The sequence below is a fragment of the Rhincodon typus genome, chromosome 1 (genome assembly GCF_021869965.1).
Source record: "Rhincodon typus isolate 14 chromosome 1, sRhiTyp1.1, whole genome shotgun sequence".
In the NCBI taxonomy this organism is placed as follows: Eukaryota; Metazoa; Chordata; class Chondrichthyes; order Orectolobiformes; family Rhincodontidae; genus Rhincodon; species Rhincodon typus.
The window spans coordinates 125,163,849-125,185,726 of record NC_063332.1 but is presented as its reverse complement, the minus strand read 5'-3'; the positions used below and the strand labels follow the sequence as shown (position 1 = coordinate 125,185,726).

Below are 21,878 nucleotides of genomic sequence, written 5' to 3'. Positions count from 1 at the left end.
TGTTTGGGATAACGATTCCATTTTCTTTGTACAAAAGCTGTCTTGGGCTGTCAGTTCATTTCTGAATGCTCTGTGTCTCATAACAATCGATGTGTTGCTAATGTTTTCATGCCAGCCTTTCATCACTACCTCTTGCAACACTTGGAGAGTTTCATCTTTTGGTTAGCTTGCTTGATTAACAAGGAGCATGTCTGTTGTATTCCATCTCTACCAGATTGCTGACTTCCAGAGCATGATAAGCTGCTATTTCACATTGAATGTGGAAGATTTCACACTCTGTTGTAGCACTCCACCGTTTCCTTGTTGAGAGTATTGATCTTGACAGTATGCCTGCAATGTGCATCTACTTCCCTTTCTTGTATGTCACATCCAGATGATGTCTCTGCAGCTGGAGTGATGTTCTTTGCAGACATTTTAGAGAAGGTAGTAGTGGACTGAGGAAAACATTTTGATTGTCTCGTGTTAGGACTTGATTGCCACTTTGTCTCTTCCAAGTATGTGTTGATGAAAATGTTCACAAGCTAAGACAATCCTTTCTTGATTTGCACCTAATGTCTTTCTGTTCCTGTTGGTGCCCTGATGCAAATCTAATTGGTTGCCCTTGCTGTATTAGGGTTGCCTCAAGTCCTGCCATGCTGGCCTCACAAAACAGGGTGACTTCTGTATTGGCATATTTCAGAATAGTATTTCAGCACTGTCACTGGTGTCACTAGAATTTGATTTTGGAGGCTGCTGCTGCTTTTCATCTACTCCAAAATCACTGCAAATCCTTGGATGTGAGTTAGTGTAATTTTCCCCCCTCTGCTGACAAATTGAGCAAGAATTTTACCAAATAGTTAATGAATACAACAAATCATTGCACTGCTTAAACATGTTTTGGTTGTTACATCACTACTTTTAACTCCCACCTTTTCAGGACCATTTGCTATCAGTACATGGTCTATGTACTGTACTTTGGGCATCTTTAGTTGTAATCTTTTCTTGTTCATCTTTAGGTTTAACCAAGAGACCTCTGTTGAGTAATTTGATTGCTGATGGCAGTGGCTTCTTCCATCGTGTCTCTGTATCCATCAGGTTGTGGATCATGCACCATAGCTCCCACTCCAGGAGGATCACCAACTCTTTCATGTTGTCTGCACTGATATTCCTCTGGAGGTGCTAAAATACAATGACCATCCATATCTCCAAAAAGTATTCAGAATTAGATTAGAAAACTCCTGTTTTCATCCAGTTTCACTTGACAGCAACTATCCTTCACATCTAAGACTTTTGCATTTGCAAGTTGTGAAAAAACTTCTTCAATGGCTAGCATGGAGTATAGTACAGTAAGCATAGTAATTTATTGTTGCATGTATTTATGAAAATACAGTATAATGTGTATAAGTCACCATAATTAGTCAGGCACCATTTTAATCACACCATTGTGTGCATCATTTCTTTTTTTATAATTTAAGACAAATTTCGTTCTTTGTTCCAACCACGGCTTCTTGATTTCATAAGTGGCTGCAGGACACACCTTACTTCACAACCTCCAAAGCTGTGCCTGTCTCCCAACACCAAGGAGGAAGCTCACTGAAACAGCCCCCTGCTGCTTCTGACCAGACCCAGAACGTCACCTCTGCCAAAGCCGCGTCAACACCGCCGATACTGTCGCCGCTGCCAGAGCCAGGAGACCGTCCCAATTCTCGGACTGGAGCCCATCTCAACTTCCGAGGACCGAGAGATCATTCACTCCGCCCCTGTTGCAGACGCTGCCGAAACACCAGAGGAAAAGAACGGATCCTAATCCATCGATGCTGGAACAGTTGCTCAAGCCACGACCGCTATGGTCACAAGGAATGGACTGGATCTGACACACAACATCTCCCACAAACTCTGTCCTCCACCGCATTTGCAGAAGGAAGGAAAAAATGAATTTGATTAAAACTTAAATAAAAAAAATAAAATTTTAAAAATGAGGATGCAATTGGTCATGCAAGAGGGGGCAGACAGGTTGGGACCCCAAACATTTCCTACCCTGTTACCTCACCTGTACTAGTGAGATCTGTTCAGGGCATTATTTAAATCCTGTCAGATATCTAAGTCATTGCACTGCTACTGCACTGCTAATCGTTCTATAGAAGTTACCACTTTCTTGATTCCTCCCTCTTCCTTATCTTCTGACTTGTATTTCAGACTGGCCTCGGGGTATTTGGAATTACCTCAGCAGATGCTGAATTAGTCTTACATTTTCATCTTAAACTATGACGATATTCTCCTGGAAGATATACTCCTGTGCGCATGTCATTGTACTCCTCAGTGACCTGTTTTTGGTTTAGTGTACTGTGATGCATTCCAAATCTCAAGTGACACATTGAGGATCATCATTCCAACATTTAGACTGGCTCTGGCTGAGATGAGTGGTTCTTGCTTGTCATTTTATTCATGTAGTTACAACAATAAGCCGATACAGATCATACAGGCTTGTGGAGTAATCTGTTCTCTTGTCATGGATATGGTGCCATCATATAGCCTGAATGTTACTCTTGAGTATTTCATTTTTGGGTTGCCATGTTAAGCCACTGTGCACAGGTCTGTGGATGTCCATGATGTTGCATGTTGCACCGATGACACTTTGTGTTGACCTAATGAATTCCTGCAGATCTCTGTCCAATAATCACTAACAATGTTTCACCTATCACATTGACTAAACTAATCTCTCATATAATGTGGATTGATCCATCTGGATCTTCAGACAATATCTCTCCACTGGCGATCTGTGCCTGCTTTGTTATATTTCATTTTGGTCAAACACTTGTGTGCAAAATGATTCAACTTCTTGCAGTGAGAACAGGTCTTTCTTCTTGCTGGACATGTCTTCCTCAGCTTTGAATAATGTACTCCACAAAAACAGAAATTGCTGGAGAATCTCAGCAGGTCTAGCAGCATCTTTGGAGATAAAATGAGTTATTGTTTCAAGTCCAATGGCACTTCTTTTGTGTTTCAGATCTTCCAGCACCCATAGTTCTTTGTTTTATACCAGTATTTTGTAAATTTGTAGGATTCTCAAGCCAGTGTATCGTTGGTTTGCACCAATGTCATCTGTTCATCTCACAAAAAACTTAAAAATTCAATTGTGGACATTGTATGTGACTGCCAGTGCAGACCATGCAGGCTAATGTTTTGTTTCCTGAAATGTCTTACTTTGCCATCATTTAATGCTGTCATTGTTGCTACTTTTAGTTGAAGGGGAATGATGATTGGAAAAATGCCAAATGTAATCCCAGGGCTAATGTTACCGATGCAGTAACCACTGACTAAAATAGAGCAAAGATGCAATGCTGCTCATGCTAGTTAGAATTAACAAACATACTGTTAGTATCTTTAAGCAGTGTGATACCTCTGGAACAATCAAGAGAAAGTTTGCAATGTGACTGCCCCCTCTCCTAATTAATCAGGCTGTTGAACTCATGACAACTGATAAAGATTTCTTGATGTGGCTCAATGACGAGGATAGGAAAGCTGTGGCCGAAAATGGGAGTGACCGTATTGGTAAGGAATTTGCAACAGTAGCAACAAAAGACCAAGTCAGATTAATGCACATTCTACCAGTTTTGCATATCTTCCAAGGTGTATCGCAAATAGTTCATTTCCATCTACCAGGTAACTATAGCTAATTGATCTTGTTCATTACTTTGAGATATTCAAATGTCATATGTTTTCGTCTTTTATCAGACTGTTATTGCAACTTTATGGCCATCAGATATTGAATAGAGTAAATTAAGTCAGTGCTTAACTTCCCTTTATCATGTACTTTGTGAATGTTGACAGTTTAAATTGGACAGCATTGTTCTTTGCTGCTTCTGATTTGCTTCATATGTTGGATGTAATCTGTTGCTCCTATTAAGCATTTTCTTTCGGAAAGAGTAAATATGTTGGCTGACTGCAAGTTTTCGTTGAAAAACTTCAAGGATTTTGTTGGCCCTAATTATTATTTCTGAATTGTGAGGTTTCTAATGATTGAATGGTGCTGTCAATCATCAATTCACACGTGCTGCATCAAACCTTTGTTGGAATGAGGTACAGGAAAGTAGTCCAATAACTTCTGCACCTTTTTTCTTTTCTTCCCTTGTCCCTGCAATCTTTGCATTATAAAATTTAACTTTACTCTTTCTGCAATGCCCAATTCTACTGTAATTTTACTATGTCAGCAATGTTGTGTAAGCATAATAGTTCTATTGGGGGTGATGTTCATACTACATTGTCTGCAAATAGTCTTCTGATGTGACACAGTCTGTGAGCAGAGCTGAAAAGTTCTATCAGCTCCCTAAGACCCTAGTAATTCTGCCCAACCAAATATACTGACAGTTATTGCTATCATTCAAGAAACCTTCTTATGTATAAATGTGTACTCTTCTGTTGATACTCGATGGTGATGTAACCAATCACTTAGACAAAGCAAAGATTAAAAAGGATCTTAGACACAAACTGCCTCAAAACCCTGCTGAGTTAGCTGAAAATGAAATCATGTGACCCCTTTCGCCATGGCTGGATTCAGGGTCTGCTTGGGGGCAGATATGGAAACGTTTTGCAGAATCCAAAATTTCCGTCTGCTGGGTCTGGTTTGGAGATGCCTGTCAGCATCAGAGTAAGGAGACATCTGCAAGTGGGTTCTGAAGGCAGAAAGTGACAAGTGCATTTTTGGAGGAAAAAGTGTCTACAAAATAGTTGTGGTAGAATAAGGGGGCTGCACAAGTGTAGACAAGGAAGCTGCAACAGTTGAAGAACATTTTTAAACGTGTCAACAAAGGAATATTCAGCTAACTGGGATCCAAGAAAACTTGGATTGACTGAGGCGATTGACTGAGGCAATGGACTTCTTGCAGGTGAATATGGTATCTCTTGTGTAGGGCTACACAAGTTCAAGAATTAGAATTAGAATTAGCTTTATTATCACATGTACTCACGTGAATACAGTGAAAAGTTTACAAGTTGCCACTTATGGTACCATCCTAGGTACAAATGCCCCTGGATATAGATACTTAAGTACAAATTCTTAGGAAAAAAATTATAAAAATAAAGAAATAAAAAGTCTCGCATTACAAACTTTCAAGCAATCTTGGGTACAAAAGTACAAAATTGTTAGAATAAATTAGAAAAATAATGAAATAGTAGAATTCAGAATGACAGTCCTTCTAACCCAGTCCATGCCAATCCTTGCCTGAAGAACTCACCGGGCTTCACCACAAGGTTCTCGAGACCAGTAGTCTGTTCTGGATTCACTTCATGACCAGGGATCCACACTGGGGCCGGGAGTCCATATTGGAGCCAGGTGTCCACGCTGGTTTCATCTCTAGGCAGGGAGTCCGTGATGACTTTACTTGAGGCTCAAGGACATGAGGTAATAAGAAAGAGAGTTACTATATTGGGAAAAAGTATGGTAGAGCATTCTGAAATGAACATCATGTTAATTGTTAAATTTAAATCCAAGATTGAGATCTAAAAAGTAGTAAAAGTGGTAGTCACTGCCTAGTTTAAAAAAAAAGTTCTAGCTTTGTATATATACAATGGAAGCTATTAGCTGTGATCTCTCCAATCTATGGAAGGCATGTTTGGGTGATTGCTTTTCTTATGAAGTAGAGTGTGCAAGTTATTTTGAAAAAAAATTTGTTGCTAACTTGTACTTGTGCCTTATACTAATTTCCTTGTGTTTTGTGGATTTCTATTTAATTGAGAGTTTATTATTAAGGATATTGATGAATTCTTCTAATTCTGTTTGTGTTCTGAGCTCAAATACACCACACAAAGTATTGTTACTATGTGACTGCATCATGTAATAAATAAGTTAATGAGAATTTTAAAAAAGTCCAGAAACCAAAAAGTAGCCCTTTAACAAAATCTTGAGAGGAGCCCTTGGGGGAAAAAAAAGTTGACCTTTGCTGCATTCTGGTAAAAGAGGCAAATATGTCAAGCTGCCAGCAATGATTATCAGAGAAAATCTACAAACATCTGCTTGCATTGATTCATGACCACGTAAAGTGCTTCCTAATTGTAATTCAGGAGCAATTGACTGCTATCTATACATTGACCGGCTCAACATTTGGGATGGGTACACTCAATAAGAGAATCATTGTTATTTTCTAGGACTTGATTTTCTTTCAACTTTTCTAGTTCATTTTCTCCTATATAAGCATTTTTTTTAGTTCCCATGAACAGAAGGCCAGTATAGCTGTTTATGCTTGAAGATCTGCCCCAAATAGTAATGCCACCATCACTAAAACTGAGATCAGATAATTCAGCATGGTTCGAAGATTGAATGCAAAACATTTCTTCTAATTTGTATAGCTCAGATGTCAACCAGATAAACATATGTGCTAATTGGAAGAATTTTCATGATCTTTCCAACATAGTTGTAATGTAATGCACTAAATTTGAAACAGGTTAGAAACAATAGTTTTATAATGACTCATTGGCTTTTGCTGTCTGGACTATTATCCAGTTGAGTGCAATGAGGAAACACAATGTGGAAACAAGTATTCCTCAGCCAACAAACTAGCTGGTTTTTGTCTATTCTCATTATTCAGGGCACAGCATAAGTTTAATGAATCTGTGAAAGTAAGAGTATAATTAGCCCATCACTTATTCAGGTAGGAGGATTGTGAAGCAAGCCCACTAATGGCCTCCCTCTAGCACCCTAACCTTTCCAGGAATCTGCAGTTGAAGTTGGATAGACAGAACAAGTTTTAAAAAATAAACTAAGTCCTCATGATCTTGAGGTATATCATAACATGTATGAGCTGACTGGTTAGAAAAATATTTTGATGCTTTTGAGTGATGGACGAATAAGAGATTTAGCAAATCAACACAGGGTTGTAGATCTCATAAAGAAAATGAATAAGAACAAGATAAACTACTTTATCTGATTTGGGCTATTAAAATAATACAGATCTTTCCTTCAAATATGTTGTCTATTTGTTTTGCTCTCATTTCATAAATTTAACTTTTCATGCATTGGGTGTGGTTGGATGCAACTCAGAATTTACAATGTTTTTAATGTATTCTGACATCAAAGAATGTTATGCATTTTTGAAACAAAACCAATATTTTTATTAAAATATTAAAAATTAGTTATTGGGAAGCAGCAATTTAATTTGAAGTTCTTGAAGTTCCATTTCTGTATTCAAATTCAGTTTCTATTTAAAGAGGAATATGTTGTCTGAGGAATTGCAGTTTAACTGAATGTCTAAACACAGTTATTTAATTATATTGTCTTCTTGACATGTGCTAAGCTGGAACACTCCAGCTGTTTTAATTCCAATCGACTTTCTAATTCAACTCCTGAAAGGATTGGAGTAAAAATCAATCAAAAGAAACTGTCAAATTTCCAGGTTTCTCTGGACAATTTTTTCCCCCTGGATAATTTGCGGGAATATCATGTTCAGTTTTTAAATCAAAGTTAGCAAACATATGAGAACCACCTAAAAGAAAGATGATTAATGTGTTAATAGAGTTTGGTTTCCCATAATAGTACAAAAAATAAATGATTTGCAAGCCTGTCACGGTAATCAATAAGCACCTCATAGAAATTTTGTTGGAAGGGCCCATTATTGTAACCACTCAAGGGTTAGCAAGGATAGATCCTCCCCTCAGGTCAGTCAGTCCAGTTGTAAACAGAAAGCTACAATGGCCAATGTGGGCAGGCTCAGAAGTTGATGAAAAAGACAAGTAAACAGTTATTTGTTTAGGTTGCATATGATACCTCAAGATGCCAGGAAGGGTGATGTATGATATATTACTGCATTTGCAAAGACATATATACTAATTAAACTAAGTACATCTGATCTTTTCTGTTGCTTCATGAATTTGTACAGCTTTAATGCTTTGTATCTATTCTTATGTTAGTGCCAAGTGTTTTCACAGTTGAGCTTAAAGTGATTAAAAAGCACGTATGTGAAAAAAATAAATGTCAAGTTCAGATCTAAAGAGGGATTTTTGATCAGGAATACTGCTGTATTAGACCAGATCTCTGTGCAAACACCTTTTTTTAGTGGATATTCATAAAAATATTGTCTTTGCCAATCTTGTGTAGCACCAAAATGTAGATCAAATGTTATGGATTTTAAAAAGAAAACAACATATTTTAATGAAACAGTTGTTCCCAAAAATCAAATCGCTGTGACTTTCTCAAAGTTAAGATTAAAAAGGCAGCAATAAGGAAAAGATACAGATGAGTTTAATGTGCTTTACTTTTTTGCTAATACATTGTTGGCAGGGAAAGCATTAGATTGGCAGAGCAATAGAAATGACGCTACTCTATGCTGTGCAAATTTGTGCAAGCTTTGCAGGAGAGGACAGTTAGAGCCAATGTTAGTTTATTACAAATACCTTGTTCATTCAATTCCCAAGGATTTGGATAGTGCAATCAGTTCCTCAACAGTATTTTAGTTTTGTTTATTAGACTGAAACTTGTTTAAGACTTAAAACCTTAGAACATGAATTAGGATGTAGTTAAATGCAAACTGTTCTCAGCATGTATTGTCAGTGTTTGAGAACCACTAGGAAGGAATAATATCAGCACTTGGATACGTGTGAATGAAACTTGCAGTTGGGCTGGCTAATTAGACTTCTATAAACATGTCAGTGTGTCTATACAGTTTGTGTTGGTGGAGTCAAGAAATCGACATTAGATCACCCAAGAAACTGCATGCACTGCAATGCTGTTTCAAAAACATCCAACTGTGAAAATTGGTAATATAATGATAGTGGATGGAATCTTCGAGTCCTGAGTGACATAGGCTATTGTGAGATCTGTGGTCAAATTGAGTGAGAGATCCAGCAAGGTGCATCTTGATATCGATAGCATCTTGCTGCATCTTTTATTCATCAGCAGGGTGAGTTTCTCATTAGGCAGTGGCAGGTTGCCAATCAAAGGGGAGTCTTGCTTGTTCAACATTTCATTAACTCTGCAACTTGCCTTATTAATATTCAACTTCCTATCTTACTGAACAAGCGAGATGTCAAGAATTCTCAACATAAATTCAGAGCAGGTACCTGGTGACTTCAGATTGCCATTGACTGTGAGTGGCCTCTGTGTTGAACATCTGGCAACAACGTCTCCAGGCACGTCCCATGGGCACCAGTCATATGCACCCCACATCCCTAGACATTAGCACCTGAGCCTGTAGGAATCCTCATGCCGTACCTTCAATCCATGTACAGCATGCTTCTGCATCTTGGGCTGTACTAGCAACCATCATTGTAATGCAAGGATACTACACACAGGGACACACACTCCGCTCATGGATTCAAACAGCCTGTATCTCCAAGCTCTTGTCTTAATTCACTGGTATGGCACACTGGAAATTGACCCCAGCTATTCCCGGACTTGCCACAACTTTAGACATTTTCTAAAATATGCCAAGTTCCTCAATCTACCTGATTTTGAGACCAAGATTGATTGAAAGCAGGGACCAGGCTTCTGTACTGAACGGGAATTGCTATTTATTACAAGTACTTAGACTCTAGCTAGAGGTAAACAGTTAAACCATTGGCAAAAAGCACTACTAGTTAAAACTCTAATTCCCTTTAAATTTGTCCACACATACACGCAGACAAGATGACAAACAGTCAGGGAAAATAAGTTATTGGCAGAGGGCATAACCTAGAAGGACAGTTTAGTAGTCATTGCTCCACATTCTATTGATCATTGCTTCAGCCGTCTTTGTCTAGATGCTTGCACTAGTTTGATGAGAGACTCTGGGTCACTGGTTGCCTTATAAAATGCCTCTGACATGCCAGTTAAAAGTCAGATCAGACAACTGTTGCAGGGAAGATAATCTGGTTTTCTTCAGGTTTACAGTGAGTTTTGACTGCAGAGAACAGAGAAATGACTCCCAAGCTGGGGAAGAACTAAACACTTTCACGGGCTCTCCTCCTCTCTCCCTCTCTGTAACCTGTTTCAAATTGTCACCAACTCAAGTTTCAATTACTACTTGTTCAGACAGTTGTTTACACAATGCCTGCAATGGGTGTATGGTTACTTGCTTTCAAAACATACAGCCATCCTTTCAAATACTTGTTTTAATACCTCTCTCTTATTTCCGTAGATACATTTTATTTTTAAAAGGCACAAAATAAAAGGAAATAGTCCTCTCACTCTCCACGTCATACTGTCATAGTGTTCATTCTCTCTGTGAGCCAACCTTGATGCTCATAGCATTCCCTCCTTGCATTGCCTTGTCTTGCTTTTTTGTACTGTGCCCCCTCAACCAGAGATACCAGACTCATGTTACTACTGTCTTGCTTTGATGTCTGGTTGTCAGCAATTCTTAGTCAAGTCAACGGAGATAAGACTTCCTGTGCGAAGACTAGCACTGCAAGGAGAAGCCTCGGGCTTGGATAGAGTCAGTCAACAGCTCATGGTGGTCAGAGTTTGGATGCTCTCCAAATAAGGGGTGACAGCTGAATTTGGGCAGCCCACCACCTGTCATGATTCTCTCTTCCCTATTGTGGATTATTTCCTCCTGGAATAAGAGAGAGAGGCAGGTCTCAAATTTTCTTGTGGTTTGCTAACAGACAATGAGCTGAATTTTATGGTTTCCACCAGCTTGAGGGAGGTAGATCTGGAAGTACACAGCTCACCTACTCCTGTCCCTATTCTTTCAGGTATTTGGTGGACAATCAATGGCTGTTCATTGTGCATGTAGAGAAGGATGACCAGAGGGTCCCCTGTCCTTTTTAAGTATCCATGCGCCCCTCCCATGAGTTCCTTCTGTATTTATTTCTTAACTCTTTTCTTCTATTTATCTTTTTTTTTTGTTTTATCCTCCTCCTCTCCGTCTGGCTGCTTTTTTTCCCTTTTCTGTCTCAGTTCTCTTCCTGTTTTGTATCTATCTTTAGTCTGTCTTGTATTTCTCTCTTCTGACAGCCTGTTTTTCTTTCTGAATGTTTGACCTCCTTTTTTTAAGTATTCTTTTCTCCTCTGCCCCTTTTTGGCTCTATTTTTCATCACTCATGTTTCTCAATTCCTTTTTCCTCCTCGATCCCTCCATTATACTTTTTCTTTCTCTTCCCCTAAGTTTCTGATTTGCTTTATGCAGCCCATTATATTTTTTTAATTGATATTTTGATGTTCTTGCATTCTCTTTTTCTTAGGCTGATTTGTATTTACTCACACATTTTCTCCTTCTGTACGTCATTCTTGCTTCTTTTTTGGTTCATTTTCTTTTATCTGGATTTCTATTTATTGAATTGACTGTTTTCTCATGTTCAATCAGTTTTATTTTGTACCCAATTCTCATTTTGCTGCTGCATTTGCTCTCTTATCTTGACCAGTTTCTATCCCCTAACTCCTGCATAAAATACAGAATACAAAAGCATCCTAGGAAACTCTTTTTAGACCATTATATTCCTCTGAAGGAGCTATTTAGTCCCTTTTCCGATCCCCCTTCCCCAAATTCCTTTGACAATAATAATAGAATGGTATAGAGAATCAAAACATCAACACTTTAAACCTAAATAAATTAATTATTTGGAGGGATGGGAGATACTGACATATTCTCAACACCAAAAATGTCTCTGAAGGTAAACTTCTCCAATGTAGCTGTAGCCATGCACCCATGAGGATTGAAATTTGCAAAGGTTAATGCTGATTACGCAGAATGCCAGCAGTCCAAAGATGTGCAGATCAGCCATGGTAAAATAAAATTGCCCTGCAGTGTCCGGGGATGTATGGGCTAGTCAAGGTAAAACCCCGCACAGGTTACAGGGATGGAGTGGGGTGTTCTTCCGAGGGTCAGTGTAGACTCAATAGGCCAAATGGCCTCTTTCTGCACTGTAGAGATTCTGTGAACTTGAACTTGAACTTAGAGTCATTTGATTATATAATGGGTCCATTTAGTAGAATGACAGGTGAAATATTTGTGTTTCCATCTCACCTTCAAAATCTTCTCACTCTATAGCTGCTTTTGAATCTTTTGAAGGTGAGCTTGGATGGTGATTGATGACAAGTCATTTGATCACAGGAGGAGTGCAACATGTTAGGGAACACCTCCTAACCATGCTGAAACTAATGCTTCCCTAGGATCTAACTATGTCACTCCACCTCTGAGGAACAACAACCCTTGTTGATTCTTGTTCTTATTCGCAGAAAATGTTTTGTTTGTAGCATCCCACCTGGGGAGATGCTGTAAAAACTGGGCATTGTTGGCCTATGTAGTACAATACCACCGCATTTTACATGGCATTTTATAATAATACAATATTTTACAGTGAGTAAAAATCTATTCAGTTCCTTGATTGATATCTTAATGCATTTTCTTTCTTTGTAATGTAGCCACAAATGTGGAACATTGACAGAGATTGTGCAAACTAGCTTCAAACCAAAAACAGTGTGAAAGTTAACTAATAGTAAAAGAAATTATAGAAAAAAATGCCCTGCCTCAGCCTTTTGTCACTTTTCAACTCATCACTCATTGTCCAATAGCTATATTTTAATTTCACCTTTGACTGTGAAATTTTGCTAGTCATTGCTGTCCCAGTTGCTTGATCGTTGCCATTGGTTCTGCTATAGGGCCTCTGTGCACCTGTCTTGAGTCTGAAGTGCTGGTGATCTCACTATCAACATGGAAGAGACCATAAGACAGATATGTAGCAAGATGTCCTTGTAATATAATGGTGTTTCTTAACAGCCTTACAACTGATGAGGTGCAGATGAGGCCCTTTACAGCAAATGCTTGAAGGAGCCACTAGCTGTTATGGATTAATCTGCAAAGACACCATTCTCCTGTACTATCTTGCCTATCAAACAATTAGAAATCCAAGTAAAGAAATGCAAGGAGCATCTTTGCCATGGAGATACTGAACAGCTAGCACATTGCTCTGGGAACATACAGTTCTTTTTTTCGTAGGTTTTGTTTTTCCTTTTTACATTCCTTACATCTCAATTCTATCTGATGCTTATCCAATCAGTGGTGACTGTGAGATTGAGGTGAAAGCAGTCTGCAGGAACTTGCTGAACCCAAGTTTAGTGTAACAGCATCAGCAAAGAGAAGGGTGTGTACATTACTGTAATAAGAGTGAGCCTATTAGCTAGAAAGAATGATGATTTACTAATTATAGAATCTCCACAGTGCGGAAACAGGCCCTTCAGCCCAACAAGTCCACACCAACCCTCGGAGCATCCCACCCAAACCCATCCCCCTATAACCCACCTAATCTACACATCCCTGAACACTGGGCAATTTGGCATGGCCAATCCACCTAGCCTGCACATCTTTGGACTGTGGGAGGAAACCGGAGTATCCGGAGGAAACCCACACAAACACGGGGAGAATGTGCAAACTCTACACGGTTGCCTGAGGGTGTAAACGAACGCGGGTCCCTGGCGCTGTGAGGCAGCAGTGCTAACCACTGTTTAAAGTTAAATGCACCCAGCAATTGCCATTCTTTTTCAAAGAGTTATCATGTCAGTCAGAAGTTAATGGCAGGCTTTTGGGTTCAATACAAATGACAATACAAGGTGTGGTATTAGGATATTTGTAACCGAACAATGCAGAAATGTGATGTTCCTCAGAACAGTACATAAGGACTGATTCTGCATCTGAGTGAGGAATAAGGTTTATTTTAGACAGTATACAATACATTATTTTCCATCTATTGTAAATGGACAGAAAGGACAAAAAGACTGCTGATCTGCAAATTCCTAAAATAAGCTCTATGTAGGTGCCATTCCCACTGGAAATGCAGATTTGTAAAATTGCTCCAACACTCTCATTGTTAGTGGACTATTAGCAGGCTAACCATTGCTGTTTGCTCTTTTCAGTGATGGAGGAGTTAATTGTCGAATTACATCTATTCCTGGAACTTCTTGACCGTGAATATCTAACCACATCTGCTAGGGAGAAAAAGACTGCAGTCTGCAACATCTTACGGAGGATCAAGTCGGTGTTTGGTAAGTATACAATTAAAACACACAGCTAAGTTTTACTTCTAGAAGCATTAAACAAGTAACCATGGGTTACAAAATTCATGTTGTCTCCAATTGCAGAATGGTGGTGGATCTATTGAGTGGGGCCAGCACTTGAGAGAGAAATCAAGATTTGAGGCATAATTTCAGATTCTACTCCTTGTAAAACAGTTGCTGAAATTCCAGTAGGGAGAGGGTCAAAATAAATCTGCTTCATTCCCCCAGTCAAGGGGGAGATTTTTGCCCACTATGCCGGTATAAGGACTTTACTTGATCACTGCTGACTGAGGGCTAATATTGGTTCTGTTGATGCTCTTGTGAAGGCAGAACAAGCTGCCTAATGTAAGGAAATTGATTGCAGAGGTATGTTCAGCTTTCAATCTGGGTGGGTGTTACTTGCATTTTAGCACAGGAAAGAATCCTTCAAAAGTTCAGCCCAGTACACTGAATTTAGAACATTTCACAAAGCTAATATTATTGCAAGATAACAGTTTGATGTTGACTAAAGTGAAAATGGCCCAGGCCTTATGTCAGCTTGAGTCTGCCGTATGTCCCACTGCAACCACTCATGGGTGAAATTTAATTCCCATCCAAAGACAGGTTTGGAGGCAGAGAGGCATTTAATTGGAAAGGTGGGTACCTTCCTGCCACTGCCCCAATTAGATCTCGGTTGGCAAGTGTCATGGGTAGCTGCAAGGAGTTTCCCTTGTTGTGAGTCATACGGTTGATTGAGGGACCTGACTTTGGGAAGTGGGGAAAGGGGGCTTGCTGAGAACCTTCCCTTTGGCCTTCCTTCTTGCACTCATGTAGCCAGCAACCCCTTTCCCCAGGACAGCAAACTTCACTCACTTGTGGCCTGGATCTCTCACTGAGTCTGGGTTTCTGGTGTGTGCATTGCCAGCACAGTACAGTGAGACCACATCTGGAGTACTGTGAGCAGTTTTGCTCCCCTTTATATCATTTCTTTGGAGGCAGTTCAGAAAAGGTTCACTCGGCTAATCCCTGGGATGAAGGGATTGTCTTTGGACGAAAGGTTAAACAGGTTGGGACCCTATTCATTGCATTTTAGAAGAATGAGAGGTGATCTCTTTGAAACTGAGAGGATTCTTAAGGGGCTGGACAGGATAAATGCTGAGAGGATATTTTCTCCTCTTGGGAGAGTCTAGGACCAGAGGGTATAGACTCAGAATAAATGGATGCCAATTTAAAACTGAGATGAGGAATTTATTCCCTGAGGGTTGTGAGTCTTTGAACTCCTTGCCACAGAGAGCTTTCGGAGCAGAGTCTTTGTGTACATTTAAGGCTGAGAGAGATTCTTGATCAGTAGGGGAGCCGGGGGTTATGGGGAAAGGGCTGGAAAATGGACGTGATGAATGTCAGATCAGCTATGATCCTATTGAAAGGCAGGGCAGGCTCAAGGAGCTGAATGGCCTCTTCCTGTTCCCTACGATTTCGTAGCAGTATTATGAGCAGTGTAAACTTTGCCCAGTTCAGTTGAAAGAAATGCAATTGCTGGTTTGTTACTATAAACCTTTCTGGATTTCCATATTAATTGATTCTACCATCTGATTCTGCCCAGTGACCACTGCATTGGGGGCACTGGTAAGTAATTTCTTTCCATTTTTGTTTGTGTACTGTCACTGGGCTGAAAGATTTAAAATGTATTCGGGTACTTGTTAACACTTTTTTCAATAAAAAAAACGGTAGCAGGGTAGAGATCTTCCAGTTTCTATGCAGTTACTTTGTCGTGGAATGCAAAGTCAATAAGGTAGTCAGGAAATTGTCCAATGGTGCAATGTTCTTACATTACTGAAGTAGCCCAGCCTTGGAATGTCTAATGGACCGGGCAGCAGCCAGTTGCTTTGAGGAAAGACATGCTGCTTGCAGTTGATAATCCTCATGGTATTGACCCTAAAAGCAATAGAGACAAGGAGATAGCAGGTGAGACTGGGAAGTGTACTTGATAATTCGTGATTTTGGGCGCCCCTATGTGAATGTAGAAAATCTTATTTTAACAGGTTACAGAAATGACACCCTCCTGCCCTGTTAAGTGCAATTTGCACTGACAGTACAAAGTGGAAAATTCCTTGGGGGAAAGCGTTTGTTTGCATTGTGCCTCTGAAGGAGAATCACATGAACTACACAGATTTCCTGAGAACACTGTGCACCACTATCTGCATAACTTGCTTACATTCCCCTTTGATTCCATTGAAGAAACCCATGCTGGTAGTAGCTTTTGGCATTGTGTCCCCTAGGAAATTGACATAGTCTACATAGCATTGCCTCAGGGCAGTGCCACACCATCAAATTGTTAACATTTTCTATTTCTAAATATTTTATCACTCTAATTGATGATCTCTGGGCTAGTACATTCAGTATTGAGTAACACTTAAATTTCAGTCTTGATGTAAGAAGTTGGTTAACATTTGTACCTTATGTAATTAAGTGTAACAAAGTAAGTTCCTTTTCACTTATATAAACTAAAACAAGTACTTCAGCATGTGTTTTAGTGAACTGTAAGAAGACTATTAAAGCATGACACAATTTTTACCCATAGCTTAGCTGTGAGATTGCAACATGCTAAAGGGATTGTAGTTCTAGGTGGCGCTAAGCACATAATATTGCATGACATGATCACATTTTTTATAGAGGCCAACCAAGATATGAATTGGTAATCTGCTTTATGGACTGTGCAGAATTTAAAAAATATAAGAAGGTCCTATAAGCTATTCAGAGGCTCCAAAACATAGAAATTGGAACTGGGACAGGAACGAACAGGATCATTTGGGGATAAGGTGAAAGGCAGCCATAATTGGCTGTGAACTCCATGACAGCACGTTAAAGTAATGTTACCTAATTAAGCATCACTTGACCAAAAAAAGCATAAATAAGTGCAATCGAGCAAAGGTGAAGTATGGAATATATTTTTAATCAATGTGCAAAATAACGTGTGTATTCCATAATTTGAGGAACAAATCATGCTCAAGGATTAACATCATCCCTCCACTTCATAGTCATATATCCTGCTCTCCAGGCCACAAGCCCTGGAATTCCAATCTTAAAACTGCCTCTCTTTCTTTCCCCATTTCAATTATTCCTTAAAACCTTCCAAGGTTTTGGTCACCTGCCTTAACATTTTATGTGGCACAGAATCAAATTTTGTTTGATAGTGTTTCTGTGAAATGGGATGTTTTATTACTCTAAAGATGTTATAAAAATAGTAGTTACAATTGTTGATGTGCAGTCAGAGTTTGAAAATTGAAACCATCATAAAATCAAGTACACACATTAATCTCTGCACACTTCCTAGATAGTTTGTGGTCTTGGGGAATTAGAGCAGTTGAATGCTTACTGATAGCAGGATTTTTGCTTATTGGTTAGACCGTAAGTAATTTCATTATTATCCCAGCTCGGTCTCCTCTGTCCAATTCTATTATAACAAATGATTAGATTTAGTGGAGACAGACTAGGCTGAACCATCTCTTAACATATAAGTTAGAACAAGTTAAGATCATAAGTATATTTGTGAATAGAAACCAATATATGACTTGTATTTGTTACATACTTTAAAACAAATGACATGTTCATTTAAGAGATCAAGAAAGTATTTTAAAATTATTAGTAAGTTAATTGGCCAATGCAAAGAACGGGAGGCCTCAAATTTTAAGGTAGATAACTAAATTTGATATAATATCCTGAATATGTGTATGAAGAAAATTCAAGTACTCATTTCTGTCTTTAAGAAAAATCTGAAAACCAGTTCTCCAATTGCTTTCACTTGATATAAGTATCTTGATTTCCTAATGTTATTAGCAAGGCTCCAAGTTTGTGTGTCATTACCCCATATTCCTTCTAACTTTCTGAGGATCAACATCTGAAAATAATGTAGCAGACAATGCACGAAGTCCTGTTTCCCAGACATCAAATGACAATGTTTGACGTTGTAAGACACAATTGCCCTGCATTTCAAAGTATTTAAAATTCTGAATGTCACAGTTAAACAGTAACATTGTTAAGGATTGACACTGTGAATATTCTTATGTTAAACATTTTTTGGAACTATCACTTGACTTTACATGAGACAAGTGAATTTTGTTGTTAGACTTTCTCTGAAGTCTTTCATCTTTGTGAATCGTAGGAATTCTGCAGGTCCTTAAAACAACAATAGTGAAGTTTATTAAAAAAATCACAGTAGGATAGTCGTCTGCCTTGGTTCACGGTCTAGTCTGCACCCTATTAATGTGCTACCTTCAATGTTCTAGTAGGTAGTCTCAATTTGCAAGTAATTTTTCTGATTAGTTTGACGTAAATGAAACCTAGAATATACAGGAGATGACTTGTTGCTAGTGTTGTCTCAAGTACATTCATTTCTCTCTTAAAATCAAGTAGCCAATATACTGTCTCCCTGGTTGAGGCTATTCTGTTTGTCACAATAATGAAGTGAATCTGTGAAACCATATAGAGAAAATAGAAAGTGCTGGAGAAACTCAGCAGGTCTGACAGTATCTGTGGAGAGAGAGAGAATCAGTAAACGTTTTGAGTCCAGTGACTCCTCTTCAGAAGTGGTACCAGCTGGACCTTTATTATCTTTCAATAGGTGTGTTGCCTGTGCAAGTGACAGGTAGCTCACCTAATAATGTTTGAAGTTTTGAAGCCTTGCTTCAGGCTTCTAAGATGAAGTGCTCAAACAGCCTAAATGAATTTCTACCTCATTGGTAATACTGTTTAGATTTCAATTGAGGTTCATATTTGATTCATTGATATATTGATTGATACATTGTGTAGCAGCCTTCTATCTTGTAAGACAATGATTTGTCTCTTGGTGGTCAACTCTCTTGACTCTGTCTGGTGTAGTTCAGGATCTTCACTCTGGCATGGCAGACTCTGCCACATTTCCTGCACAGGAAGTTGGTGAGCCGAGAAGGTGCACAACTACATTGCCTCTGATTTCTCTGAGCGTTTTTCTTGATTGGTTGAGCTTTTTGTTTCTGCTCCCCTCTTCCAAGCAGCCAGTCTCCCAGTTGTCAGTGTCTGTGTCTGCCATCCTGATAAATTGTTTATAGATGCCCTGTAGCAAAGGTATGGATGTCTAGAAGGTTGTAATCTAATAGCCATTCACGTGAAGAAGGACTTTGAGTATACAACTTTGCCAGTGCACATATTGTTATCTTGGCAATGAATGTCTGCTGATGACATTAGCACACTCCAGGACCTCCGAGTCAGTTACCTACCTGCCAGCAATACATCTGAGGCAGCAAAGATGGAAACTGTTCAGCCTTTCTTCCTTCCAACATATGCTGTCTAGGTCTCTCAACTGTAGAGAAGTAAACTGGGATGCAGAGGTGCGGTTAAAACCAAAAGATGTGGGAGCAGAAGTAGGCCATTCAGCCCATCAAGTCTGCTCTACCATTCAGTGGGAATATAGCAGATCTGATAATCCTCAAATCTACTTTCCTGCCTTTCCCCTCTACCCCTTGATTCCCTTACAGATAAAAATGCGTCTACCTCAGCCTTGAATATACTTAACAGCTCAGCCTGGACAGCCCTCTGTGGTAAAGAATTCTGCAGATTCACTACCTTCCTGAGAGAAGAATTTCCTCCTAATCGGTTTTAACTGTGCACCCCTTTGTTCTGAAATGATTGTCCTCTCATTCTAGACTTTCCCAAAAGGGGAAACAACCTCTCCACATCTACTCTACCAAGCCCCCTGAGAATCTTGTATTTTGCAATAAGGTCACTTTTCATTTTTCTAAATTCCAATGAGGACGGGCCCAATCTGATCAACATCTCATGAGGCCTCTATACCAGGCACCAACCTTCTCCAGACCCAGCCGATAAGGGGCTCAAAACTATTCCCAGTTTGGTTCCTGCTGTTCCACATTTTCTTTCTTGTTGGAAAGAATAGCTGTAACTTTTTCACTGCATATGTTGATTTCATATATTGACAGATTGCTAGTGATTGTGGTGCCACAATATGTGAGACTATCAGCAACCTCCAGCATCATATCATCAATATTGATAGATGGTGGTAAAACAACATTCTAGACCATGACATTTGTCTCCCTAATTCTGATAGGCAAATCAACCTATCTTTCTACAGATGCGAGTCCGTCCATTTGTCACTGAAGGAATGTTGGTATGACATAAGGAGAGTGGATCAAATGTCTGATAAGGATTTGGTCCACCTTTATCTTGGATATCAGACAGACAGGACTGAATATTCTTCCAGCAGTTCTGATATGTAATTGGATTCTCCTCTGAAATGACCTGAAGAACATGATAGCAGCAAGGAGAATAGTATAACAAAGCATATTGGTGCCAGAACACAATCCTGTTTGATTTCATTGCACTGTCAAAGGGTTCTGATGTTGCCCCATTGTAGCTGACCTTATCCATTATGTTAATGTAGAAAGAGGACATCGCATTCAGCAGCTTTATCAGGAAGCCAGTTTTCTCCAGCTTAACTAGCTGGAGAAGCCTCTGCTCATGTGGTTGAATATCCTGGTGAGATTGAAGGCAATATGTAGTGGTCTTCTTTGTTCATGGTGTTTCGTCTTGCAGCTGCCAGATTGAGAAGATCATGCCATTTGTAGATCTCCCAGTTCTGAAACCAGATGCGTTCATCCAGGATCCTCAGCCTGACCAGAGCAATGCTTTTCTTATGATGCTCTGCAGGGAGATGCCTGCGTAGTTATTGCAGTTCCTGTAGTTACCCTTATTCTTGTATGGGTCACCATCTCTGCATCACCCATATCATGAAGTATTGCCCTTGCCCTCTAGTAGAGACTGAGAAGTTTGTGCAACGACTGCAGGAGTGTCAGTGTCCTGTGCTTGGCAAGTTCAAATGGTATAGCGTCAACGGCTCGAGCTCTGCTAAATTCTCCCTGGGGGTTTAATACATAGCTGTTTCATGACAACTAGACTTTCCATGGCATTTGAGCTTTCTTAGAAACAATGTTCTGTCTACAGCACTCAAAATAATGTTCCATCCATCTCTCCAAATGTTTTCTGCAGTTCATGATGACCTCCCCTAACTTTTAGTTTCTCTGAACCCACTTACTGCGTCCTTTTTGATCTGTTGTGGTTTTGATCCCTTCATACATGCTCCTGGCATTCCCTGTGTTATCAGACATCTGAATATTCTGGAAGAGTTGTAACCAGTAGCCACCACCTTACGATTTGTCAAACTTTTCTTAGACTGGCTCTTTGTGCACTTAGAGATTTGTTGCTTGCATCCCTCCTGTAACTAATGAAAGTGGACCACTTGACTTTAAGGACAGAGATTCATAACATTGAACAAAATAGAGCTGCAGATGCTGGAAATCAGAAACAAAATCAGAAATTGCTGGAAAAACTTTAGCAGGTTTGGCAGCATCTGTGGAGAGAGAGCAGAGTCTGCATTTCAACCCATTGACCCTTCTTCAGAATGGTCAGAACAGTGATGATGGCTTCAAACCAGCTTTACTTCCCATTTGTTAGGAGGATAGTACTGAACATGATGTCTCAAAATATGTTCTGTTTCATGTCTGCGTTTTGTTAGGGAATGCCAAAAAGCACCTCTTTAATTGGGTTGAAGAACTTTTTGTAAAATCTGGATGGGCAGTATTATTAATGTTGATGCAGGGACATTATTTCTACTTTGATTTAAGTACCTTCCAGCATTGCATTCTGAACCTGGTTCATGACAGACTGTCATCTGTATCACAGTCACTGCTGTGGTAACTACATGAGTTAGAAATGCTGTTCAGAAGGTCTGGTATCTGGTAATGATCAAATTGAGCTGATCTTGGATTTCTCCAGCATATTTTATGGTATAGAGACAACAAGGTGCAGGGCTGGATGAACACAGCAGGCCAAGCAGCATCATAGGAGCAGAGAGGCTGACGTTTCGGGCCTAGACCCTTCATCAGAAAAGGGGGAGGGGAAGGGGGTT

At 39.5% G+C, this 21,878-nt stretch overlaps 1 protein-coding gene across 2 annotated transcripts in view; it reads left to right on the top strand.

The window, feature by feature from the left end:
• Positions 1-21,878, top strand: part of afap1 (actin filament associated protein 1) — a 265,294-nt gene that overhangs the window by 101,678 nt on the left and 141,738 nt on the right. For both annotated transcript variants that reach the window (XM_048604679.1, XM_048604669.1), the window contains exon 2: positions 13,802-13,930. In XM_048604679.1, the coding sequence (XP_048460636.1) occupies positions 13,802-13,930 (129 nt within the window). The remainder of the gene's footprint in view (positions 1-13,801; positions 13,931-21,878) is intronic.